General features: G+C 36.1%; 4 protein-coding genes across 5 annotated transcripts; 3 read left to right on the top strand and 1 right to left on the bottom strand.

The window, feature by feature from the left end:
- The first annotated feature begins 293 nt into the window (after nt 1-293).
- LOC112776882 (protein NUCLEAR FUSION DEFECTIVE 4) lies at nt 294-2,596 on the top strand. The gene has a single exon (XM_025821156.3). It carries the CDS (start codon nt 644-646, stop codon nt 2,441-2,443), a length of 1,800 nt encoding a protein of 599 aa, XP_025676941.1. The 5' UTR covers nt 294-643; the 3' UTR covers nt 2,444-2,596.
- A 4,087-nt stretch (nt 2,597-6,683) lies between these two features.
- Nucleotides 6,684-14,660, top strand: LOC112776538 (uncharacterized). 2 transcript variants are annotated; one of them, XM_025820738.3, is made up of 18 exons: nt 6,684-7,407; nt 7,613-7,866; nt 7,945-8,100; nt 8,199-8,357; nt 8,451-8,534; nt 9,097-9,164; nt 9,246-9,581; nt 9,726-9,777; nt 9,870-10,025; nt 10,144-10,287; nt 10,390-10,492; nt 10,573-10,722; nt 10,804-10,858; nt 10,990-11,048; nt 11,217-11,610; nt 11,909-11,961; nt 12,052-14,091; nt 14,399-14,660. In XM_025820738.3, exons 1-18 carry the CDS (start codon nt 7,212-7,214, stop codon nt 14,443-14,445), a joined length of 4,506 nt encoding a protein of 1,501 aa, XP_025676523.1. In that variant the 5' UTR covers nt 6,684-7,211; the 3' UTR covers nt 14,446-14,660. The 2 variants fall into 2 exon arrangements, with proteins under 2 accessions (XP_025676523.1, XP_025676522.1); XM_025820737.3 differs by having other exon boundaries at nt 10,987-11,048.
- An 807-nt stretch (nt 14,661-15,467) lies between these two features.
- On the top strand, nt 15,468-18,749 carry LOC112776540 (serine/threonine protein phosphatase 2A 57 kDa regulatory subunit B' beta isoform). The gene is made up of 2 exons (XM_025820740.3): nt 15,468-16,911; nt 17,975-18,749. Exons 1-2 carry the CDS (start codon nt 15,745-15,747, stop codon nt 18,281-18,283), a joined length of 1,476 nt encoding a protein of 491 aa, XP_025676525.1. The 5' UTR covers nt 15,468-15,744; the 3' UTR covers nt 18,284-18,749.
- Nucleotides 18,750-20,794: 2,045 nt separating this feature from the next.
- Nucleotides 20,795-25,963, bottom strand: LOC112776539 (probable pectate lyase 18). The gene is made up of 4 exons (XM_025820739.3): nt 24,690-25,963; nt 23,623-24,520; nt 23,271-23,476; nt 20,795-21,303 (listed from the first exon to the last, which is right to left on the bottom strand). Exons 1-4 carry the CDS (start codon nt 24,824-24,826, stop codon nt 21,048-21,050), a joined length of 1,497 nt encoding a protein of 498 aa, XP_025676524.1. The 5' UTR covers nt 24,827-25,963; the 3' UTR covers nt 20,795-21,047.
- Between the last annotated feature and the right edge of the window lie 224 nt (nt 25,964-26,187).

Genomic DNA, 26,187 nt, shown 5'->3' with positions numbered 1-26,187 from the left:
ATTAATTATTAATATATTTATATATAAATATATATAATTTAATTTATTTTTAATGTATATTTATATTATTTTATATTAATAATTAATTTTACGGACTGATTTTAATGTATATATTACATAACTCATACTGAATAATGTATGATTATTGATTTCTTCAGTAAACCAATAAATAGGTTTAATGCAGATCTTTGACATAAAGACAAAAAATAATGCTTACGTGGAACGAGGCCATACTAATAAAATTCGACCCGGGCCAAGATGAGTGTACAAGTCAACAAATAATAATATTTCAAAACTTAAAATTCAGGTGTAGTTGATTTTATATAAAGTTGATAGTTAAAAATTATAAGATAAAAATTTAGTCAAACCAATTAAACAATCTAAATCAATTGTAAAGTCGACTCCTTCTGACTTTTCGCCTAAAACATACATGGTTTCCACCAATTTTTTATCCTAAAAATGGAGTCTATGTATGTGTATGATGATAACTAAGTCAAGAAAAGAGTCTCAATGATGAGAAAAGAGAGTCCCTCTCACTATCACAGCCAGTCCATATATTCATTACTCACTTCTCCCAACACATATACCAATTAATCCCTCTCTTATCTCTCTCTGAATCTGAATCTTAGCACTATCTATAGCTATGGCGGTTGCAGCAGGAGGAGGAAAAGGATTCACGGCGGCGGACATGAAAGGCCTAACCGTGCAAGTGATAACAGGGCGGTGGTTCGTGGTGTTCGCGTCCTTCCTAATCATGTCAGCTTCAGGAGCAACTTACATGTTCGGCCTCTACTCCAACGACATCAAAACGGCCCTCGGCTATGACCAAACTACCCTCAATCTCCTAAGCTTCTTCAAGGACTTAGGCGCCAACTTAGGCGTTCTCTCCGGCCTAATCAACGAGATCACCCCTCCCTGGGTGGTCCTCGCCATGGGCTCCGTCATGAACTTCTTCGGCTACTTCATGATATGGCTCTGCGTCACATCAAAGCTTCCCAAACCCAAGCACTGGCAAATGTTCCTCTACATCTTCATCGGCGCTAACTCTCAGTCCTTCGCCAACACCGGCTCTCTCGTTACCTGCGTCAAGAACTTCCCTCGAAGCCGCGGCGTTGTCCTCGGAATCTTGAAAGGCTACGTCGGATTAAGCGGTGCCATCATCACGCAGTTGTACTACGCTTTCTACTACGACGACTCCAAGGCTTTGATTCTTCTCATTGGCTGGCTTCCCGCTGCTATTTCCTTCCTCTTCCTCCGAACCGTTCGCTACATGAACCCCGTTCGTCAGCGCAACGAGCTCGCCGTCTTCTACAAGTTCCTCTACATCTCCCTCGGCCTCGCCGGATTCCTTATGGTTATGATCATAGTTCAGAAGAACGCCACTTTCAATCAGACCGAGTACGGTGCCAGCGCCGCCATCGTTCTCTTCCTTCTCCTCCTCCCTCTCGCTGTTCTCTTTGGCGAAGAGTATAAGATCCGTCAGATCCAGCAGCATTCCTCCGGTGACCCCTTACCGGAGGTAAAAGTAGTAGCTGCTGACGAAGAAAGAAAGAATAAAGATAGAGCACTCGTCACCGGAGTGGAAAAAGAAACTAAATGGTGGGAAAATGTTTTGACTCCACCGGAGAGAGGAGAAGACTACACCATTCTCCAAGCACTCTTCAGCATAGACATGTTGATATTGTTCTTCGCCGGAACATGTGGGTGTGGTGGAACGTTAACCGCAATCGACAACTTGGGTCAAATTGGAACCTCCCTTGGGTACCCAAAGAAAAGCATAAGCACATTTGTGTCACTAGTGAGTATATGGAACTATCTCGGTCGAGTTTTCTCCGGGTTTGTTTCTGAACACGTGCTAATAAAATACAAATTCCCAAGACCACTCATGTTCACCATGATTCTTCTCTTGTCTTGTGTTGGACACTTGCTAATAGCATTCAATGTCCCTAATGGTCTCTATGTGGCTTCAGTCATAATTGGATTCTGTTTTGGAGCACAGTGGCCTTTGATTTTTGCCATTGTTTCGGAGCTGTTTGGTTTAAAGTACTATTCAACTTTGTATAACTTCGGAGGCATGGCGAGTCCTATTGGATTGTATGTGCTTAATGTGAGAGTCACCGGGCATTTGTATGACATAGAAGCGAAGAGGCAGTTGGCGGAATCTGGTATCAAAAGAAAGATTGGTCAGGAATTGAATTGTCTTGGGACCAGTTGTTACAAGATGTCCTTTGTTATAATTGCTGTAGCTACTTTTACTGGAGCTATTGTATCGCTTCTTTTGGTGGCAAGGACATATAGCTTCTATAAAGGTGACATTTATAAGAGGTACAAGGTGGAGGAGGAAGAAGAGGAGACTCAGGTACCCGGCACCGCCGCTGCCGCCGAGATGACTGTGGTTCAGAACGGCCGTGAAAATGGACAGGGAACTAAAGTAGGGGCATGATCATGACGGGTAGAAATGTTTTTATAACTCATTTTTCTTCTTAGTATATTGTTATACTGTATTGCTGATATAGTCAACAGTTAAAAAAAAGAAGACTGAGTGTAACAAGTGTTAGAGGTTTGGAATTTAGTAAAAAGAATTATTAACAGTTTAGTTGAATGTGTAAAATTATTTAATATTTTTATTATTATTTTTATATAAAAATATTTTTAAATGAATCACTTTAAATAAAAAAATATTTACAAAAATTATTAGTTTTGATTATCAATTAATTATTAATATTTACAAATAAAAAATAAAATATATTATTAAATTATTAAACTAAAAAAATTAAATTATTAATTAAGTGATAATAAAAAAAATAATAAATTTTAATAGTTACTAGTATTTTTTTAAATAAAATGAAAAGGGTAAAATATGTTATAAAAACATTAACCAAAGAGCACAAGTGCTTATACATGTTAATAACAAATGATAGGATGAATAAGCTCAAGAGTATGAAATTTGTCTTATTTTAAATAGTTGAAAGTTGAAACCCCCGAAGTATATGAAATTGAAAAAGTTCAGTGTCAGTATTTTTATTAAATTTTGGTTAATATTTAATTAGTAAAAAAAATAAATAATTTTATATTATTAGATAAAATTTTATACTATTAAAAATATTAATAATAATTAATTAATGATTATAAATTATAAAATTTATTAATCCTCTAACATTTTTTTTAAATTTATGTTATATTATTAAATCATTAAAACCCACTTTATTTTGTATAAATGTGCTGTAAATCTCTCCATATGCTCATAATGCTAGGTAGTAGTTAAACATAAGGATAGTTTTGTAATTTTGTTTCCCAAGCCGCTACGGCATGGGAAGGAAGAAATAATTTAGTGAGTTTTTGTTGTGATTGGTAGTACAGGTAGGTCCACCGTTGTGTTTTTTTGTACTCTTTTACAGTTTACTTCAATCATATGGAAATTAATGGCAAAATATTTTTTTTTCCTTTTTTTTTTACTGGACAGCAGCTATATGTAGGAGTGTGTGAGTGTATTGTGTATCTAAAATTGGAAGTTGTCCAATCTATTAAAGTATTTAGAATTGGAGGTTGTCCAATCTATTGATAAAAAAAAAAATAATAAAACACATTATATTAATTTTCTTAAATGTCTCTAAAAAATCCACAAAATGTAATTGACAAAAAAGTAATAAATTAATCAGCACTTTAAACATTTGTAAGTAGATTATATAAAAATCACAAAAAATAATTGACAAAAAATATTGATTCGTCAGCATTTTAAATATTTATAAATATAAGATTAATTTTATTTTTTGTAGATAAATTTATGAATGCTCTAAATATTTGTGGATAAAATTAGTAGTTTATCCATTCTTATACACATATTTAACTAGCAGCCTACGCCCTACGGGTTAAGTGGTGGTTAATGAGTCGTTAACTCACATCAAGGATGCAGCATTATTAATGATGATTTTATATCCGTTCAGACCAACAAGTCAAAAGCGTTTTGTGTCTAGCCCTGTTTATGAGGCCATATTATCTATAATGACACGCCAAAATTCAATAAACAATGAGTTTGAAAATTCCTTTCCCACCTGTGTATGTGAACATATATACTCGCGTGAAAAAATAATCTTCTCATGAATGTAACATGATCATTTCATGATTAATTTTTATTAGAGTAATCAATCGAAGATATGACAAACGATGTATGAATATGATTAGATTATATTCTTTTTATGTTTAAAAGGAAAAAGAAAAAGAAAATTAAATTCTTGTGTGTACCCCCAATGTGGAAATTAAAGTACAAATCAAATCACTGAATTGGATCTAGGAATTTTAAAGTAGAGAAAGTTATATATATATATTAACTAGCTATAGGAATGAACTAACAAGAACACATACACACACAAACATTTGTTGTTTTCGAATTTTGGCTGAAGAATTAAATTGATTATCTTAATAGTTTATTGCATCGCAGATTGATACAGTGATCTCTCATGCTTTAGAATTTTCTTCCTTCTCTTCTTCTGATTTTTTTTATTGGATTTAACTAATACGTATCCTAAAGATACATAATAAATTTATTATTAATAAAATATTTTAATTTTTTTTATTCAATAATACAAAACTAACGCATTAAAAATTTAAATTTTTATATTTTCAATAATAAATTTTTAATTTATAAATATAACATGTATTCTTAAAGTACAAAATAAATAAACATTTTTATTTTATTTTATTGTTTTTGTCTTTCTTTCTTCAAGTTGTCTAACCGGCTAGCCCACATTGAACCAATAGTCATACTTAAAGTCTCTTTCGGATACCTTATTAAGTCATAATTTTCCACACATATTTGAAAGACTTTTAAAGGAGAGTATATACTAATTAATGGCTCAAATTAGAGGAACAAAATGTTAGAATTCCAAGTGATAATAAAATTTCACAAAAAACAAATTGAAAAATAGACTAAGATTTAATTTGGTTAAACAACTTAATTAATTTTTTTTAAAAATAGTTTAAATAATAAATAATTATATTAAAAGTAGTTTATAAATAAATTATTTTGTATTTAATTTTTAATTCTAAAAGTATTTATTTTAAAAGAAATGTGATAAAAAAATTTATTATGAGAGAAATCATTTTTTTAACTTCTCTATAAACACTTTAATAGCTTCTTAAAAAGTTACAATTTAATTTTAAAAATTGTACCAAATATTAATACAACTACTTTTCATAAGATAAAAATTTAAAAAAATAATTTTTAAAATTTTACAAACGGACTTTAAAATATATTATTAAGGAATTTCTGACCTCCACCCTCTTCATGTTTTTTATAATATTTTGTTTAATTAAAATGTAATGGTATTTTGTTTAAATTTTTGGTACAATAACGAGTTTCTAACCTCCACTCGATATCTTCACGTTTTCTATGTCATATCAATCAGGGATGAATTCAAAAAAAATTAACAATAAAAGCAAAAATATATAAAATAAAATTTATGTATAAATATATTGTTTTATTGTAGACTCTAATATAATAGATCAAAAATTAATCTGTCGTAGATTTAAATTTTATTTAAGAGTATGTGTTATTGTTTAATAAATTGTTATATATACAAAATAAAATTTAAATTCTTAATACTTTCATAAATGAACGACTGATATTTTAAAAGGTATTCGGGTATTCCAAATAATTCTTAATTAGCTAGTATCATGAAATTAATTATCATTATTTTTTAGTTGATTTTTTTGTTTATTTTAGAGATAACCATAATATAACAAAAAGATAAATATTAACATTTATATATAATTTTGTTTTTTGATCAAAATCTTTGTGAGGACAAATGCCTCCTCTTTCTTCCAACTGGGTCCGTGCCTAATATCAACTCTATTTTAAAGGTTATTCTCAATAGTATTTGTTTAATTAAAATGCAATAATTAATTAACTAATTAATTATATAAAAAATAAGATAAATTTCGAAACAACACTTAACCATTAAATTGATTTCTTTTTCAGACTTAAAATATTTTGTGAACCCGGTTCTTAGTAACAATGAGCTTAGAAAAACAATAAAAAAAAAATAGCAAAGTTTGTTTCGCATATCCATCATAGTTGTGTACTTGTGTTAATGTGTTAATGGTTAGAGAGTTAGAGTCAAGATGTGCATTGCCAAAACGGTCATATATGTTATTTTGGTTTACGTAATGGATGTAGATTGTAGAGATATTATTAGTGATCTTTCCACTCAAATGAACTTGAATGCATGGCAATCACAAAAGGAGAGTAGGAAATTAGGCATTAGCTTTAATTGAGTATCAACAGGTAACTAAAAGTAGTGCATACACTTCTATGTATTTAATGCACATACATGTGAACTGCTGCACAACATCAGCAAAATGATGTTTATATTACAATTTAAACAATTAAATATTATTATATCTTTTCGAAAAACCTGATATTTCTTAAATAAAAATCGATGAATGGGTCATCATGTTAGATATAGAAAAGTCTTAAAATGATAGATAATTAGATATCAGTTTCATCTTTTGCATAGTTGCACTTAGTCCGTATATAGTACGTGTAAAGAAAAGGATAGATAATTAGATATATCCCACACAAATTACAGAATAGATTTGTATGGGCACAATATGTGCAACCATCATTATCTATTTTTCCCATATTCTTTCCTCACAGGCACGCACACAAAATCTAGAAATTTGATATTCTCATTGAATTTATGATGGTGATGATTTTATTTCTCAATGCTCAAAAAGATTGGAAAGTGATATTATTACATTGGAGTTATATGTATAAAACGAGATTTGAACTTTTGACATTTGTTTAAACGTACTAATAGGCTAACTATTATACTAAGTCACGTCAATTTTCATACAATCGCTTGTTAGAATTTTTATTTTGTCATTAGTTTTCTTCTTCTTTTAAATGGGCTTTGATTGTTTGATCTTATATAGATGTATATTGGTTTTATCAGGAAGTTGGGTGTATGACACAAAATGTTAGGTATGATATCAAGTTGGGCTTAGAGTTATGGGCCGCAAGACCAAAAAAATTATGGGCCGGGTGTTGGTCGTTCAGGTTCTATGTGAGGGTAATTGTGTAAATGCAACAAATCAGCTGATGCCATTTGCTTCTGGTTCTATTCATTTCTCTCTCTCACTCTTTTGATACTCTCATTCACACACTCCCTCACTCTCCACTTACACTTTCTCTGCATGCATTTTCATCGGAAATGACGATCAAAGACAAGGGAAAGGGGAAAGCGGTCGCCGGAAAAGCTTCAGCCGCCAAACGGAAGCGCGGCGTTGACGATGACAAGACCGGCGGTGGACGCAACAAGAAGAACCGTGGAGTTCTTCAGTTCTTCGAAGATGCTGCCGAGGACTTTGACGAAAGCGATGACAGCGACTACAGCGATTTCGACGATGGTATGGGGATTGGAATTACCTTCTCGCATTTTCTCATGCTCGTACATTTTATTCGCTCGTGGTTCTCTCGTTAGAATTGCTAGGGTTTGGCCACATTATGTTGTTTCGTTCACATTTTGGTTATTTGCTGAGAAATGGTTCTAGATTTTTGAGAAACGGATGTTTTTCCCCTCTAATCTTAGATTTTCTGAAATTTTTCTGACAGATTTTTTTGAAGAGGAATTTGACACTGTTCAGCCGAGGATGAATGAACAACCTAAGGGAGGCAACAGTAACCTTCCATTTGTCCCCAAAGAAGAGGTGATTGATGAAGAAGAATTTGATAGAATGATGGAGGAACGCTATGGACAAAATTCTAAGTTCGTCTCATTTGCTGGAGATGAGTTTGATGACAAAATAATTGATCCAGATTCTGGCGTCAAGGAGTTCGCTCCAACCATCTGGAAAGTCAAATGCACTGTATGTCTCATGAAACTTGGGTTTTGTTATTCTGTAAGACTGAAAATTGCACGGCACATAAACATTATTTGGTTGCAGGTTGGGCGCGAGAGGCTTTCAGCTTTCTGTCTGATGCAGAAGTTTGTTGAATTGAAAGCATTGGGCACTAAGCTGCAGATAATATCTGCTTTTGCTGTAGATCATTCGAAAGGATTTGTGTACATTGAAGCTGAAAGGCAATATGATATACATGAGGTAGCCTCATAGTGTTGGAATTTGATTAGTTTACTGTTGAAATGTGTCTACCATTGGCTAAATACTGTGTTGTTGTTATTTCCAACATTCAATTTCAGGCTTGTAAAGGGATTACTGGTATCTATGTAAGTCGATTGCAACTTGTTCCAAGGAACGAAGTTTTTCATCTGTTCTCTGTTCAAAATAGAAGAGTTGAAATTAATGAGGGCATGTGGGCTCGCATAAAAAGTGGTAACTACAAGGGGGACTTAGCACAGGTACTAGTGCCACAAAGGAGAAATGTCTTGGATTTATACGATGCTATCTGACTCATAAAATGCTGATTCTCCTTGTTTGTTCTGCATTTCTAGGTTGTGGCTGTTAATAATACGCGCAAGAAGGTTACAGTGAAGCTTGTTCCAAGAATTGATCTACAAGCATTGGCTGCGAAATTTGTAATGTGATCTGCTTTAGCACGATTTACAGACACACACACTCTCTCTCTCCCCTTTTCTGTTTAATATTCCATGCATCCTTAGTTATGAAGATGCCCGGTTTTAACTTAATAGTTATTTTGTATCTGCTTCTAATATGTTTATTGTGTCATGTTGTTGGGGTGAGTTCAAGGGAAAAATAGTGAAATAGATAACCATTGAACTGGAGAGGATTCACTATGTAGTCTTCAATTCGTGGAAAAACTTATTGAATTTGTTGAGTTTTGTGTCTTGCTTTAATACAATAGAATACCTGTTGAAATTATGAATTCAGGATGTTGACTACTGTCCTTTCCCTGCAATCCATCTTGAAATGCGTGCATTATTTTTTATCTTTTCAATATGATATTTGGCCTAGTTGCATTGTGTACTATTGAATATTCTGCTACAATTTATTATTTCAACTTTTCTTTAATTATCTAAGATATATCATAATATATGGGCTTGAGTGTAAAAAGGTTATACTCCTATTATTGTGTATAGAAATATAATTAAATATGGAACATTTTCCTCATTTTTACAGGGTGGAGGGTATTCTCGCCAAAAAGCTGCTATACCAGCCCCAAGATTAATCAGCTCAAGTGAACTTGAGTAATAAATTTTGTACTCATAACTTGTTTACTTTCTTGTTGATGACTTCTCTTATGTGGTTTTTTTCAATAACTTTGGCAGCGAATTCCGACCTGTTATACAAATCAGACGTGACCGTGACACTGGCAAGGTTTTCGAGGTTCTTGATAATCTTTTGCTCAAGGACGGATATGTATACAAAAAAGTATCTCCAGATTCTCTAAATTTGTGGGGTGTGGTGCCAACAGAAGAGGAGCAATTGAAGTTTGGACCATCTGAAAACAATGAATCAAAAGATTTGGAGTGGCTCTCTCAACTTTATGGTGAATCAAAGAAAAAACGGATTGTAAGGAATGATAAGGGAGGTGGGAAAGGAGAGAGCTCATCAGGTACTGGTGTGGAAAATGGTTTTGAGTTGTATGATCTTGTGTGTTTAGGGTAAGTCCTTGTTTTACATTGGCAATTGCCATTTTGATGATATTATATGATATAAATTACACCAACCACAACAAGCCCCCACCCAAAAAAAAAAAAAAATTTAACATTTGCTACATTCTTTTTGCTGGATTTTTGCAATTGCAGCAAGAAGGAATTTGGTGTAATAGTGTCCATGGATAAAGAGGATAAATACAAGGTACAATTGTTACTCATAGCAGCCTTTTGATCTTTATCATCTGTTTTTATGAGATAATTCTATATTTCTACTCTAACTTCTCTTTGCCATAGATTTTAAAAGAGACTGCAGATGGGCCTGCTACTGTATCCGTCGAACGACAAGAAATAAAGAGTGGACTTTCTGATTTGAAATTCAGTGCCCAAGATCAGCACAATAAGACTATAGTTGCTAATGATACTGTCCGTGTTCTTGATGGTCCATCTAAGGTCTGATGCTTATTACTAATAGGCAAAATGGTCTTGGTTTGGTAGATTTTGGGATATCTATGCCCTACTTGAGTTTTTCTTTTCCTCATTAATTTTTTTCTTAATATCATTTTTCCAGGGTAGGCAAGGCATTGTTAGGCATATCTACAGAGGGATTCTCTTTTTGTGGGATGAATCTCTTGAAGAAAATGGTGGTTACTTTACCTCTAAATCTCATGTGTGTGAGAAAGTTAAGCTTACTGTTGACGATTTGACTGGAAAGGTTTGAAATCTTTTCTTCCACTTTACGAGTATCCTGATAGGTTATGACTTCCTGATGACCCCGTTTGAGTCTTGATGTTTTTGCATGTTGACATATATGCAGGATGGTGAACCGGGTCGTTCAGTCTTTGATGATGTGCCATCATCACCAAGATCCCCTCTGTCACCAAAAAAACCATGGCAAGCAAGAGAGAACAATCGTGAATGTCTGTACAGATGCATGACTTGTTGACTAGTTTTTTAGTCGTATATATTCAGAATTCTGATTTTCCAATCTCTTGTGCAGTTAATCGTGGGGACAACGATAACATGTTTACTATTGGTCAAACCTTGAGAATTAGGATAGGTCCTTTGAAGGGATACCTCTGTCGTGTCATTGCCTTACGCCGTTATGATGTTACTGTCAAACTAGATTCTCAGCAAAGGGTTCTTACAGGTGTGTTTATGGTTGTTTCTTCTTGATTTTTGAATATTATATCATCATTTATAACAATTTCCATGGAATTCTTTCGTTCAGTTAAATGTGAGCACCTTTCTGAGGTTCAAGGGAAAAGTACTGCCATGTCAACAAGGTATTCCTGTGATTGAGAAACGTTTGTATGTTTAAACTTACTTTTTTCTGATTGAACTTACTTTTTTCTGATTGCTTTGATTGTGTCTGTAATTTATTGTTCGTAGTTGCTTACGTTTCTTATATCAGCAGTGATCCTGATTCAAGTTCATTGAAGCCATTTGATCTACTGGGTACTGAAGGCGGCTCTGGTGGGAACCCCTGATTCTCTAATATACATCATTCATTTTCTATTTACAGTTGATTAAAGTATCGATTGATGTGTCTGATTATTACACTTCGGTAGTCTATTTACCATAATACCATTGCATTTTTTTTGGACATGCTTTTGATGATTTTACATCTGGGCATATTTAAAGGTTGGTTAGATGGAGTTGGAACATCAGCTGGTGGTGGTGGATGGAATGCTGGAGGGACATCAGCTGGGGGTGCTGCATGGAATGCTGGAGGGACATCAGCTGGGAATGCTGGAGGGACGTCAGCTGGTAGTGATGGTGCATGGAATGCTGGAGGGACATCAACTGGGGGTGCTGCATGGAATGCTGGAGGAACATCAGCTGGTGATGATGGTGCATGGAATGCTGGTGGGAAATCAACTGGCAATGCTGCATGGAATGCTGGAGGGACCTCAGCTGGTGGTGATTGCACTTGGAATGCTGGAGGGACCTCAGCTGGTGGTGATGGTGCATGGAATGCTGGAGGGACTGAAGGTGGTGGTGGTGGATGGAATGCTGGAGGAACTTCAGCTGAAAGGTTATTTCATAGTGATATTAATCAAACTTCTTGATTCATTTGTGTTATATTCAATTAAATATATATTCTGCCTAAATTATTCACGGAGCTTTCCGTTATCTAAGGGAATATTTGCATATAATCCAGATATTTTTCAGGAATCCAGCAAATGGTTAAGAAATTCGTGAGGAGTTAATTTATTGTCATACATCTGGATTAGGGTGTTAATTTTTTACCCCAATTCTATTTGCCTTTTAATTTTATATCCCAATTCTGTTTGCCTTTTTTCTTTTCTTGGTCTTATAATATTCATCTGCAGGAGTACGTGGAATAAGAAACCAGAGTCTACAGAAAATGATATTGGTTCCAAGGGTAATTACTCAATCCAATATGTTTAGCAAGCTGTTCTTCCAAGTTTAATTACTTTCTCATCAACGGTGTCCTTGTTCTGTTAATATGCAGGTGCAGAAGATACTTCTTGGGAAACTAAAAATACTTCAAAGCAAAACTCTTCATGGGGTGCTGCAGGGGAGAAGATTGCAGTTGCTTCTGATCCAGATCAGTCTGATGGCTGGGGAAAAGGTGGAGGCAGCTGGGGCCAGGCAGAGCGTAAAATTGGCAGTGCAGATAACAACAATAATAATGAATGGAAAAATAAAGGTAATGATTCAAATGGAAATCAACCCTGCGGATGGGGCGGTAAAAGTAACTGGAATACTTCCAAATCTTTTCAAGATGGTGATGCACATAACAAAGAGAGTGGAAACCAGACTTCTGAAGTGCAAAATAGCAATTGGAATTCTGGATCAAGTGATCCTAGTAAAGATTCTAGCTGGGGAACAAAAAGCAACTTGAACAACAATTCTTCTTGGGGTGCTGGGAATGAAAATAAGAATTCGAACTGGAGTTCTGGGCATAGCAATGCTGAAAATCAAGAATCCAATTGGGGCAAGAAAAACAACTGGAACTCTGAGAACAGTGGAAACCAGACCGCCGAAATGAACAAAAGCAGTTGGAATTCTGGATCAGGTGATGGTAATAAAGATTCTAGCTGGGGAACAAAAAGCAACTGGAATAACAATTCCTCTGGGAGTACTTGTAATGAAAACAAAAACTCCAGCTGGACTTCTGGGCATAACGACGCTGAAAATCAAGAAAACAAATGGGGCAAGAAAAGCAGCTGGAACTCTGAAAACAGTGGAAACCAGACTTCTGATCGCAACAATAGCAATTGGAATTCTGGATCTGGTGATTCTAATCAAAATTCCAACTGGGGCAAGAATAACTCAAACAGTTCATCTTGGAGTGCTGGAAATGCAACCAAGACATCCAACTGGAGTTCTGATGCTGGAAATCAAGATTCTAGTTGGGGGAAGAGCAATTGGAATTCTGGATCTGGTGATACTAGTCAGGGAAACAACTGGAAAAGCAATAGCAATTGGAGTTCAAGAAATGCTTCAAGTGGTGAAAATGATGGTCCAAATGAAAATTCTGAGGAAGGAGCTGGTGGTGGGAACTGGAGAGGTGGTTATCAAGGTAGAGGCGGCTCAGACAGAGGTGGTTTTAGAGGTAGAGGTAGGGGATTTGGCGGCCGGGGAGAACGCGGGGACTTCGGTGGCCGGGGAGAACGCGGGGATTTTGGTGGCCGGGGAGAACGCGGGGGCTTTCGTGGTCGGGGTGAACGTGGGGGCTTTCGTGGCAGAGGTGATCGTGGTGGGTTTGGTGGCAGAGGTAGATCAGATGGGGAAGGTTCTGGTGGCAGATGGGGATCAGAGAGAGGAGATCGTGGTGGGTTTGGTGGTTCTGGTGGCAGATGGGGATCAGGGAGAGGAGATCGTGGTGGGTTTGGTGGCAGAGGTAGATCAGATGGGGAAGGTTCTGGTGGCAGATGGGGATCAGAGAGAGGATTTGGGGGCCGAGGCCGTGGAAGGGGTGACCAATCTGGAGGTTGGAGCAGTAGACGGGATTCTGGTGGGGATGGTTCTTCTGACTGGAAGGACGGAGATACTGTTGAAGGATGGAAGAATAGTAACAGATCTGGGGCATGGAACCGGGAAGGTGGTGACAAGGATGGGCAGAGCTGGAGTCAAGGAGGTGGAAGTACTAAGCAATGGTCGAGCTGGAGCTCAGGTAGTGGAGGGGCAGCTGGCGGCAGTTGGAATAGCAATGAGTCTAAAGATGGCGCCGGCGGTACTTTCCAAGGAGACAACAGTTCTGGTTGGAAAAAGTCTACTGCTGGAGAGACCAATGTTCAGGAGGGTGGCTGGAATAAGGGACCTAACTCCAGTAATCAAGACAATGGTTGGAAGTCCAATTCTCGCTCAGGGAGTGAAACCGGTGACCGAGTTCCAAATTGGGGTCAATCCAGTGCTGCAGATAAGGGTCAATCCTCTGGCCTGGGTCAATCCAGTGCTGCAGATAACAAGGGTCAGTCATCTGGCTGGGGTCAATCCAATGCTGATGAGAAGGGACAATCATCTGGTTGGAATCAACCAGGAGATGGTAAGAAAGAAATAATGGTCAATCCTTGGTGATTTATATGTTAATGAAAAAAACTGTTGCAGTGCAAAATTACTTGTGTCCGGTTTACAAAATCATAATAATTTAGAACTGCAAATCATACTGCAACTAATATTTTATCCAAGTACACCAGATATATGTTCTGGTTTTAGGAATCATAATTATTTAGAAGTTGCTGCAAATCATTCTACAAGTAATCTAATATTTGAATTTTAGAAATTTACTATCGCACAGTGTTCATTCTCATGTACACTCAAACATGTGATTTATACATTGTATGTGGGTGCAGGAGGCTCGTGGGGCAAGAAAAGTGATGGGGGTGCCAAGGGATGGTAATTATCGTCTAACTGATACAAGGAAAACGAGCTCAGGCATTTCTAGTTCAGTGATAGCTTGTTTATAAATCTTCCATATGAAAAAAACCGTACAAATCTATCTGTTGCTAAATGACGTTCTTATTTCCGTTTAATATCATTGTAAAAGGATCTGATGAACTACTAATCCTCCTTGCTGTGCTATGCAATGGAAGTTTCGAAATATACTTCCCTAAACCCGTGTGATGCTTGTTAGTGTTACTTTGTTCTTGTGGAAACGGTCCTATTAAACCCATGTCAATGCGTAGGGAAACAGGAAACTTACTTCACAAACAGCCTAGTGTTTCGCTGGTAATTACTTGTTTGTCAAACTCGAACATTTTCAGTGTTATTTATACTGCCATGATAGAGTTAACCATAGTTATTCCTTACGACCGAACGGCATTGTCGCAGCTGTTTTTCCATGCAAATGACTGGAGACCCAGTTGTCGAGCTTTTGTAACGTTCATACAACTATTTGGACATTGTAAGCCAAAAAATATTAATATTATTATTGGTAGATTGGCTAAATTTGATGAGAGTTCTATAAAAATTATGAATTCACAACATACAAAATTGACTTTTCGTACATTACATATAAAAGAAAAACAAGGGAAAAAATTTGAAATTATATATCAATAAGTTTTTTATTTTTTATGTTGAAGACAAATAAGTTTTGGATTAATTAAAAATACAAAAATATATATTTTTTTTAAAACGCAAAATTTTTAAGTCTTTTTAGCAATTAATTTGTTCTTATATATTTTAGATGAAAAATTTTAAATGTTTCATATTTTAAAAGATAAAAAACGTTCTTATATTTTTAATTAATCAAGAATTTACGTATTTTCGAATTAAAAAATTAAGGATCTATTCTCTTGATATTATTAATGCCTTTTAGTATCAAATTTGGTACATGTTGGTATTCTCTCTTACTCCTAATGTCTCTTAATTAATGAACTAAGAATTGGAATAAATAATAATCTAAAATAGTGAAACAAAGATAGCGTAAAGTGATTATTTCAGTTATAATGGATAATTAAAAAGAAAAGATGGATTGGTGATAACAGAGAGAGTAACCTTAATCCCAATAATCCATCTGGCATGGGCTTCAAAGTTCCAACTTCCAAACAGCAACAGCTAGCCATCAATCCAAATTTCCAATCTTTGGTATTCGATGCGACTCCATTTCACCCTCACCCCCCTTTCTCTCCCTTCTCCCATCAACGCAACCCTCTCAAATTCGTTCTGATTTTGAATCCTTCTGAAACTTGTCTGAATAATGTTCAATAAGATCATCAAGCGCGCCCACGCCCACGCCCACAAAAAATCTGCCAAATCGGGACACCATGAAAATTCCTCCAATGGACAACAATTCTACGAAGTTGTTATGAAACATGCCTCTCGAACCGCCACCGCCACCGCCACCCCGGCCGCCGCCAATTCCGACCCTATCCCCTCTCCTACCCCCGTTCCTCTTCCCGGTCCTCTCGTAATCGAGCATCTTCCGCCACTTCGGGAAGTTCCTTCTTCCGAACGCCCTAGCTTGTTCCTCCGAAAAATTCAGCTTTGTTGCATCTTGTGTGATTTCTCTGACTCATCGAAGAACGCAACCGCTATTGGAATCAAGCGCCAAACACTCTATGAGCTTGTTGATATCGTCCAATCTGGCTCCTTCAAATTCACCGAAAATCAAGATGATTTGGTTAAGATGATTTCCGCGAACATCTTCCGATGCTTGCCTCCGGCGTCTCATGAAAACACGGCGACTGAAACCGGTGATCCCGAAGAAGATGACACGTTTTTGGAGCCTTCTTGGCCGCATCTTCAACTTGTGTATGAGATTCTGTTGAGGTACATTGTGTCACCTGAGACTGATATAAAGAATGCTAAGCGCTATATCGATCATATCTTTGTTTTGAAGTTGCTTGACTTGTTTGATTCCGAGGACATGCGTGAGCGCGAGTATTTGAAAACCATTCTTCACCGCATATATGGAAAATTCATGGTTCATAGGCCCTTCATAAGAAAAGCCATCAACAATGTGTTCTATAGATTCATATTTGAAACACAGAGGCATAATGGTATAGCTGAGCTTCTTGAGATTCTGGGAAGTATCATTAATGGCTTTGCATTGCCTATGAAAGAAGAGCATAAACTGTTCCTAATTCGAGCCCTTTTACCGCTTCACAAGCCAAAATCGGTGCACACATATCATAACCAATTGGCTTATTGCATTGTTCAGTTTGTTGAGAAAGATAACAGGTTGGCAGAACCTGTCATCAAGGGGATGTTGAAGTACTGGCCGGTAACGAATTGTCAGAAAGAAGTTCTTTTTCTTGGAGAGTTAGAAGAGGTGTTGGAGTCAACTCAACCTGCTGAGTTTCAAAAATGCATGATCTCTCTTTCCAGGAAGCTTGGGCAATGCCTCAATAGTCCTCACTTTCAGGTCTGTTAGCATCTTACAACTTATTTTTATGGTATATGATGCACCTTCTATGAAATAGGATAATGTTGATGTTCTCATTGCATACATACATTTGTATTCTGCATTTGTGGATAGGATATTCTATTTAGCTGAGAACTATTTGGATGTTGGATTATTGCCTGCTATCATATTTTTATGTAACTTTTGTTGGATTTTTGTTAACTTACATAAACAATCCTAGCAAATGAATAAGTTGATACGCAATAATAGTCACTGGTTTATGGCATAAAAGAATGGTTGATGCCAGAAGGAGTTGAGGGTAGCCTATGGTATGATTGGTATCTAGAATGGAAAGAGGGAGAGGTTTCACATAAGCTTGGAAAGATAGTGTTTTTGGTTCTGTTGATCTGTTCCAACTTCCAACCCAATTGAGTCACACTAAAGTGTATAAACTGATGAAACTGTATTATCTCTCTAAATGTGTGATCTTTATATTTTCAAACCTCAAATAGGGGCACATATACACTAGCTTATGGTCGATATCATTCCATGAGAGAGATCAAGAAATAGTACACGCATTGACTCAGATTTTCCTTTTGTTTATTAGTTTCTCTTTGGGTTATATTATTATTGACTTTTGGACTAGGTTGAACATTTTTGTTGGTAATGTTATATTCAGTATGTCTGAAGAGTTTTTGTTGACCTGCTGTTAAATCTCTTATTACTTGAATCTATGAATTATCCATTACATTTGAGTGTCTCATGTGATCTGCAATATGGATAATTTTGCATTTGTTTTTCCCAATGGGGAAATAGTAAGCTATATGATGCCTTAGTTTGGCCTTAGTTGGTTACAATTTTTTCTTTCAATGAATGGGCCTGGCTGTGATTAACAACAATCGTTAGTTTAGGGCCTTGTTTTTTATTTTTATTAGTTATGCATTACAGTGTTATTTCTTAGTTATTATAATATCATCCCTGGTTAACTAATGAAAAATTCCAGTATTTGACTGTAGCAGAGAAAATACAATGCTATTTGAGTGATTAGACATGTCTCTGAAAATTGTTGTTGTATACTTGGCAGATTGCTGAAAGAGCACTTTACTTGTGGAACAATGAACACATTATAAGTTTAGTAGCTCAGAATCGAAGTGTGATATTACCAATAATCTTTGAGGCATTGGAAAGGAACATGCAAAGTCACTGGAACCAAGCAGTGCATGGACTAACAGTGAACGTGAGGAAAATGTTTATGGAGATGGACACCGAACTCTTTGAAGAATGTCAAAGGCGGTACTTGGAGAAGGAAGCCGGGGCAAGAGAACAGGAGGAGAAGCGGGAGTTAACATGGAAGCAACTGGAAGCAGTGGCTGCGCAAGCCGTGATTGGTTAATTCATGTATTGGTGCTGCAACTCTTCTTTTTAACACGTTGTTGTGCCGAAAACCGTTGCATAGTTGGAGGTTGGAGGTTAGAGTGGAAGAACTTCTAATTTTATTTTTAATTACAAAAAGGGGTGGTGAACAAGATGTGCAAATTAACAAGCTTGCGAGCCCTGTTCCTTACTGAACAAGGGTCACACGGTTTTCCTTTGAATGCGTTCCTCTTTGCTCTTTGCTTCATTCATTATAATCCTTTATCGAAGTCTTAATTGTAAATACAAACCTATCATCTTTCATTGCTCTTTTACACACTTGTACAATCAATTGTGTTGTTTTAGTTTTAGAAATGGTTCTTAGTCTATGAAATTTGTTTTACAATGCCCTGAACTTAAGAAACAGAACACCCATTATGTAAGCAGATTCTGTCCAACCCCAACCATCAAGAGCATTATAATGAGAATCAATACCAAAGACAAAATGTGTCATCTGATGAAACAATAGTATTAGATTTGCAAAAGTTATGTTGGGTCCCACAACCATTACTAACACTGGTAAATGTTTTTCATCAATGCTGCAGAAGGAATCCTTTTATCAGAATTCAGAAACATAAAGTTTGTCTTCTTTAAGGTAAAGAGCTAAACAAAAGAAGTGGGGTAAACTTTTGTTCTTGTTGGGTTATGCTATGCTCAATTCTTTGCTCTTTTTTTTTTTTTTTATCCATCCGTTTACATAACTTTTAACAGCTTTTCTTCATTCAAGGCTTGTTGAAAAAGCCACACTAATACTATCAAAAAGTGTGTGAAATTAAAGCTCAACCCTACATGTTAGGCACTGTATCATAATCAACTTAACTCGTGAATGAACACAAGCATTTTTTATTTTGTTGTACATAACTACATATATGTCGATGAATTTGTGTATATAAAATTCAATAATACAATCAAAATTATTTACAACTAAACTCATTCCTCAAACCCAAAGTTTACACACTTTTTCCCGAAACAATTTGAAGAATATTTTATCAAATTTGACATCGTTAGGTGTAAGCGTCTGTTTGTCTCTTCCCCTACACCGTCTATTTGTCTCTTCCTCCCCCAAAGTTTCTACTATTTCTTTATATGTTTTTTTTTTTATTATTATTATTATTTAAATTTCCCTTACAAATATTTTATTATATGTCCAGCTACTTATTTTGATGACGGAATAGGATCATATTTTGTGTATATTTAATGAGAAACTTATCACCTCATTGACATAATAACTCAAAATTATGGTCACACTTTATCATATATAGTAACAAAATTGAGAAATTGTCATATGAGTAATAGAAACATTTCTTTCTAAAAGGTGACTGGACCAATCCTTGGTTGCATACTATGATCCAAACAACTATATATATGTGGAATTCGAAGCGTAGAATAGCTACTTCATTATCAATAATAGTATCTCTAACCCTACCCTATTATTATAAAATCATGAGAACAATTCTTTTTAATTATTTTGAGGGAAAAAAAAAAGAAAGAAAAAGAGTTAGTTCGAATTAAGATGTTTTATCCGAGACACATGAATATATAGAAAGAAGATTTTCTCCAATTGGACGGTTTTTGACAAAGTCTTTGTTATATGGAGACAAGCCATGTTAAGCATTCCATTATTATTATTATTACATAGATAAGAAATAAAAAGGAAAAAAAAGTACACTAAAATTAAATAAAGAGAGGGATCTGAAGTTGACATGCCATGAGAAAAAATGCCGCTTCAACCACTCATATCCTATCTTGTCTTTTATCATTGCTTTTCCTCTTCCACTGTTTTCAGATCAACTTGGGAATAGGTCAATTTGAGAGAAATTTTCCCATGGGATTGAAGTGGATCCTCCAAACTCCAAAGACCCAATCAAATGGTACGAGAATTTCATTACACTGCCTTGCAACTACTCAAATTTGTTGCACTGATTTCATAACTATGCATCATACCACTTTTTTTCAGGTTTGAGTACAGCTTTAAGTGATAAATATTAAGGTAGAATAAAAAAGGGTTAGCGCTAAGGACCCCATTATGTGTATATATATATATATATATGTTAGAATAAATCAGCTGCATGATTACAATTATTGAGAATACTACTTGTAACATATTGTGCATTATTATTCATAATAATAATAATATTAAAGAATTAAAGAGTAATGTTGACAATGGATGGCAGCCATGACAAATTGACAATGACGCAAATTACGTTAATATTATTATTCATGACTAATTGTGGATAATTATTAGGTATGAAAATAATATTGACTTGATACAAATAATAGAGTCATGGCAAGGTTCCCTTTTGGTTCTAGACAATGACAACCATTTAGTTCATGGGTTCCTGTGGACCTTATCACCTTAGGATATACAAAATTATTTGGTGGTTATTGATATTGCATCATTCATCTATGTTACATTACATTTAAGTGTATAGGGTCAGCCAAAGTTTCTAAAATATTTATGATCATTAGAGAGAAAAAAAAAAAAAAGATATGCAAGCGATGACCAATTGCATTTGAATTAGAAGGATTTGGATTTATACAATTGGGAATGGAATTATACATACAACTTTAATCGTGTTTCTAAGAGCTGTGTGAACACAAACTAAATGACATTCTTGATTTTAAAAATAAAGAGAAATTTGTAGCAACAATAATCTATATATATTTTTTTTTTCCTTCTATCCTTTTTGATTGTATAAAAGGAATCCCTTTCCCACCTCCAATTGATTGTATTTTGATAATGATCATAATAATGATAATAAAATAGCATGGTTGGTGGTAGTGTCCAAAATGAAAATAATTAAAAGGGACAAAAATGTTGAAACAAATACAAGAATTGATGAGGGTGGTGGTGCTGCTTGGCTGCTACCACCGCCGAATATCATCCCGAAGAAGTCCCCACCATCGCCACCGCTGGACCCACCACTGCTTCCACCCTTGTTGGTGGCGCTCGTCACGGTCCCACCTCCGGTGTAACCGGGAAATAAGTCCCCATTGTCCCTGTGTCAATAATTTACTCATAACATAAGCACTCAAAAAGGAAGGAAGGAAAAGTACATTTCTTTTGGTTTGAAACTCTGAATTGATAGACAAAGAAAATATAACCAATAATGATGAAAGCAGTGATCAAAGAACAGCAAATAAAAGATAGAAGATATGCCATTGGCTTCAACTTGAAGAAAAGGCACAGACAAATATATATTATCTTGTTTTGTTTAGACTCTAGGCTGCTATATTATGTATTATTAGGTCATATCTTGTTTAGACCCTTCACTACATGGAATCATCAATCATATTTCATATATTGTGTGAATGTGTGTTTTTGGCTTCGACTTGAAGTAAAGAATTAATAAAGGCAAATACATCCCAATTTGAATATAATTAATTAATCTAGTCATGAACACCTAAGAGATGTGATATTATTAACCTTTTTGAAGATTTTCAATGCTTAATATCTGCCTCCTTAAATTAAGGTTAATTAAAAGGAAAATAGTGAGTGGATCATACGTAGGAAAAGATGTTCCTTTTTAATATGCAGTGTAACCCGTGTGAGAATAATGAGACAAAGCACATTCATGAAAAAGGGAGAGTAGATAAGGTGCATTTGTGAGATAGAAAGAAGCATGCATGACTAGATTCAACAAATTTAGGCAAACCAAAGTCAATCATGAAATAAATTAATTATGGGAGTAGTTTGAAATTTTGATAAAACGGGAGGTCACTGAACAATCAATCAATAAAGTATAGAATGGAAGAAACAAATTCCTAATTTTGCAGGCTTTACATAATTCTTAAGAGGTAGTTAGCATTAAATAAGCAGCAACGATTTGTCAGTGTAATGGCCAATGAGGGTAGTCTTGTAAGTTTGATAGTTCATGCAAAAAACAAAAGCCATAAATCTTCACAATCCAATTTAGATGAAGGGTCATTGTAATCTCTCTGTTTAAAGATGTAGCAATTTCCTTGGCACATAGGTCCCATTTGCTAATTGGCTAGATAGAAATTCATAAACACTAAGAAAAATGTGAATTTAGTATGCAAAACTACATTTACTAAGAAGTGTAGGGACTGAATAGCAATAAAGAAAAAGGTTAAGAATAGGTGACATTGCCATTGCCATTGCCATGCCATTGGGTACTTTTATTTTATGACTAGTTAGTGTCTAATCAGAAATGGGCCCCAAAAGAGCCTAAAAATAAAGAACATATATTATACAATTCAAGGCCCCACTTCTACTTGCTGGAAAGCAGATAGACAAAAAGGAATAAGTTTTTAGCCATCTTCCCATAATACCCCTGAAACCCAGTTTTCAACCCATACGGCTATACTACAACCCTGTTCATACACACATGCTGTGATCCAGACACTCCAGTCCTTTTTGGCCTTTTCCCTCTTTCTATATACTTGATTTGTTGGGTATAATTAATAACTAAAGAGCTCAATAACAACCCAAGTGAAAATATCATGTAAAAGGGAAAAAAAGATTTACAAAGTGATGGTCATGCATGCCTTAACTTTATCAGAACTTTCTATAAAAAAAGGTTGAATGAATGAAGACAAATGAACTGTAACCAAGGTCACTGCCCATAAGCTAGTCCCTATAGAAGAGATAGATTCCCAATGTCCAATGACCCTTTACTATCATCATCACGTGCATTCGCTACTAAAAATACTTACTTTTTCCCCTCCCATTTTTCTACTAATTAGTGTTTTAACTATAATTAATGTTGGTAATCCCGATCTTGGTTCTCCTAACCCATGTCACACTACTTTGTAGCATAAAACCAGGTAGTATTGTATAGAAAGAAGCATCAAAAGTGAGTGTATATATATATAACAATATTCGATATAGCTGTTAATTATGACAACAATAATGATAATGATGATACTGAAAAGACGAAAATGACCTTTTTCCATTATTACTAGCTAGGGACAGTTAATGTCCGTTAGTGAGGCAGAGAGAGTACCTTGGATCACCGAACACGCCGGAATACATGGTAAGATGGTCGATTTGCACGGCGGATTTGGGTTGCACGCTTGATGCCTCTGCATACTGAGCACTCATGCCACCACCAGATGGCACAAAGAATGCTCCATTTACCATTATGTCCCCGTCCGTCCTCCAATTCCAATCGCTCCATTCCCCCTCATTCGTGTCCACGCGCTTCGTCACCTGAACCATTAATGGAGCCGCGTGATTATACGCGCCACCCATGCGCGTGCGCACAGTGAGACTCGAATCAATAATTTCTCATTCCCGAGAAAGGACAGCAATTAAAAAAAAAAAACCCTAAAATTGAAACTTTAAAGAAACAGTACCTCCTTGGCGTTAGGATCGGCGGGAGCAGTGTAACGGTTACCCTGGCTGTTAATGGTGGGGTTAGCGCTGCCTCCGATTGCATACATCTCCCACTGAGTGAAATCATTGTTAACAACATGAATATATCCCAATCTGCACCGTGGCATTCTCTGAACCAAACCTTCACCGAAGTGGTTGAAAGCGATGGTGACCTGCATTCCTTTATCCGGCAAGTACTTGTCGTTATGCCCCAACAGCATCACCTCGTCGTGGTGCGCGAAATGGTTGTTTGAAATTGTGATCCCCGTCGACCCCATTATGGCATCGATTAATCCGTCCGTACAGTACGAGAGAGAGCAATGGTCGATCCAGATCTTGCGTGACCCGAAGATGGAGATTCCGTCGCCATCGGAGACTCCCCTCCACCCCACGTGCGTCGGAGAGGCTCTTATGTTGGTGTTGCCGGAGGGCTTGCAATGGTGGACGTGGATGTTGTGGATGATCACGTTCGAGATGTATTGGAGCGTGATGCAGCCGTGGCCGGTGACGTGCACGTTGGCGCCGCGACCGTCCACCGTCTTGTAGCTGTTGAAGATTAGTTCGTGTTTTTGGACTATGGTCATGTCGCCGGAGAAAACGATCCAGAGTGGCACGTCTTGGATCACCGCGTGACGGAGGGTTCCGGGAACGGGGTTCGCCGGGTCTCTGTCGGAGGAGTCGGTTACTACGTAGATCTGGCCGCCTTTTCCGCCCATTGCGTCGCGTCCAAAGCCGATGCCACAGTCGGCGAGCTTCTGCCGGTTTGCTGACCAGTTTGGGTCGCACCGCCAACAGTCGTCGACGGGGTTTCCGGTGAGACAGGCGGAGGATTGGTCTTTCGAGAGAACCTCCCTTCTTGAAAGTGAAGCATTGATTTTCCTGCAAAATGCGAGGATTGAATTCCATGCACCAGATGTTATAAAGTTGAATCTTTTAGTGTTGGGATTTCGAGAAAGCAGCTAAAGATGAAGTTTTTATAAATGGGGCTTTGGTTTAGCATAACAATGGCAATGTTTATGTGTTGGGGTTGAATTGAGAAAGGGCTTACCTTTGAACTTGATGAACCACAGCTTCAGGGTAAGGGTGTTGGTGGGGCAAGGTGAGGTTGAAGGTAGCTTTGATTGGAGGAGAGAATGAACTTAGCAGAAGCCACATTAACAGAATGGAGCTGATATGAAGAATCATCCTTTGAAATCACAGCAGAGAGGAGAAGGCAATGGGGTTTTGGGGTTTATCTCTCTCTCTCTCTCTCTCTCTCTCTCTCTCTGTCTTTTTTGTTCCTTCTGTAAAGTGCTTCCCTTTCTTCAGATATCTTCCCCTTCAATGCACTACCAACTACTGCTTAGGATTTTGTGAATGCCTTTTTATATTACTAATTCTAATACTAAACCACAACATTCTAATAATTATTATTATAATAATGGTTTCTTTCTCTCTCTCTATCTCAAACACAAACACAGTAATAGTAATTATTCTAATTCTAAACTGAAAAAATTAAGTTACTTTAGTAACAGGGGACAGGGGTTTTGTTTTTTATTTTTTGTGTGTTTATTTGAATGGAAGAAAAAATAATGGAGTGGTAGAGCTTCTTGTTTCCTTTGGGTTTTGCTAATTCTTTCTCCCTTGCAGAGTCTCTCAGCTACTTACATTCCTTGCCTTGCTTGCTTGCTAGTATTTCCTGCCACATTGCGGCTATTACATATAATCTCTCATCAAATCAAATCTAAGAGGAAATCTGCTGAGAAGGAAAAACATTTATAGACACTTATCCAAATTGCTCAAGTGAAGCCAACTCTTCTTTATTTCTTTCTTCTTCATCAAAATTAGCTGCTTCTTTTTTATTATTGCTAATTAACTTTTCTCCTTGTCTCTATTTTTTTGCAAATCATGTGTGGATTAAGATTCCTTGCGAAACTTTTGTAGGTTCTTTATTCTCAGTACTCCCCCACCTTGCCTTTTCAAAGAGAAAAAAAAAGGACTAAAAAAGATAAAAACTTTACCTGTTTTTTTATTCATCACTTTGAATAGGTGTGAAAAAAGATTAAGACGAATTTGGGTTAGATACGAATGCACAAGCTTGCAATTTTGACAAGTTAATTTCTTGATGCAAAGAGTGAACTCAAAATATAATGCAAACTCCCTTCCTCACAAGGATTTTCATTTTCCTTCCTTAATTGGTTTCTTTTCTTTGACGGTCAAGAAAAGGAGCAACCATAGACAAAGGATCGAAAAAAAAAAGAGTATGTTTGGGGGATTGATTTGTAATTTATTGAAAAGCTATCTCTTTCCAAAAAACAGAGATGCGAGATATGAAAAATATTTACCTTTGTTTATCGGAGAATTAAGCATAGATGTAGTGGTAGTGAGTGACGTCAACCTTAATTATTTAATAAAATAAAATATTCTTTCTTTGTCTTCTATCTATATCTATCTATACAATACATAATCTATGAAATGACATAAATAGTAATAATGGTCTAATGGATGGTGAAAAGTTTTTTTTTTTTAATCATAATGTGGGATAAGAAATAGACCGAGTTAAAAAA

Source organism: Arachis hypogaea, chromosome 19 (genome assembly GCF_003086295.3).
Source record: "Arachis hypogaea cultivar Tifrunner chromosome 19, arahy.Tifrunner.gnm2.J5K5, whole genome shotgun sequence".
Classification (NCBI taxonomy): domain Eukaryota; kingdom Viridiplantae; phylum Streptophyta; class Magnoliopsida; order Fabales; family Fabaceae; genus Arachis; species Arachis hypogaea.
The sequence above is the reverse complement of the archived record's forward strand: the minus strand, read 5'-3'. Positions and strand labels throughout refer to the sequence as shown.

Excerpts from the sequence above, each read along its gene's own strand:
- LOC112776538 (XM_025820737.3), top strand. The coding sequence starts at position 7,212 with ATGACGATCAAAGACAAGGGAAAGGGGAAAGCGGTCGCCGGAAAAGCT. Across the intron at positions 9,582-9,725 it reads TATGATCTTGTGTGTTTAGG|CAAGAAGGAATTTGGTGTAA; the intron begins GTAAGTCCTTGT and ends TTGCAATTGCAG. Across the intron at positions 11,962-12,051 it reads AAATGATATTGGTTCCAAGG|GTGCAGAAGATACTTCTTGG; the intron begins GTAATTACTCAA and ends GTTAATATGCAG.
- LOC112776882 (XM_025821156.3), top strand. The coding sequence starts at position 644 with ATGGCGGTTGCAGCAGGAGGAGGAAAAGGATTCACGGCGGCGGACATG.
- LOC112776540 (XM_025820740.3), top strand. The coding sequence starts at position 15,745 with ATGTTCAATAAGATCATCAAGCGCGCCCACGCCCACGCCCACAAAAAA. Across the intron at positions 16,912-17,974 it reads TCAATAGTCCTCACTTTCAG|ATTGCTGAAAGAGCACTTTA; the intron begins GTCTGTTAGCAT and ends TATACTTGGCAG.
- LOC112776539 (XM_025820739.3), bottom strand. The coding sequence starts at position 24,826 with ATGATTCTTCATATCAGCTCCATTCTGTTAATGTGGCTTCTGCTAAGT. Across the intron at positions 23,477-23,622 it reads CCGATCCTAACGCCAAGGAG|GTGACGAAGCGCGTGGACAC; the intron begins GTACTGTTTCTT and ends TTAATGGTTCAG. Across the intron at positions 21,304-23,270 it reads GGCGTGTTCGGTGATCCAAG|GGACAATGGGGACTTATTTC; the intron begins GTACTCTCTCTG and ends TTATTGACACAG.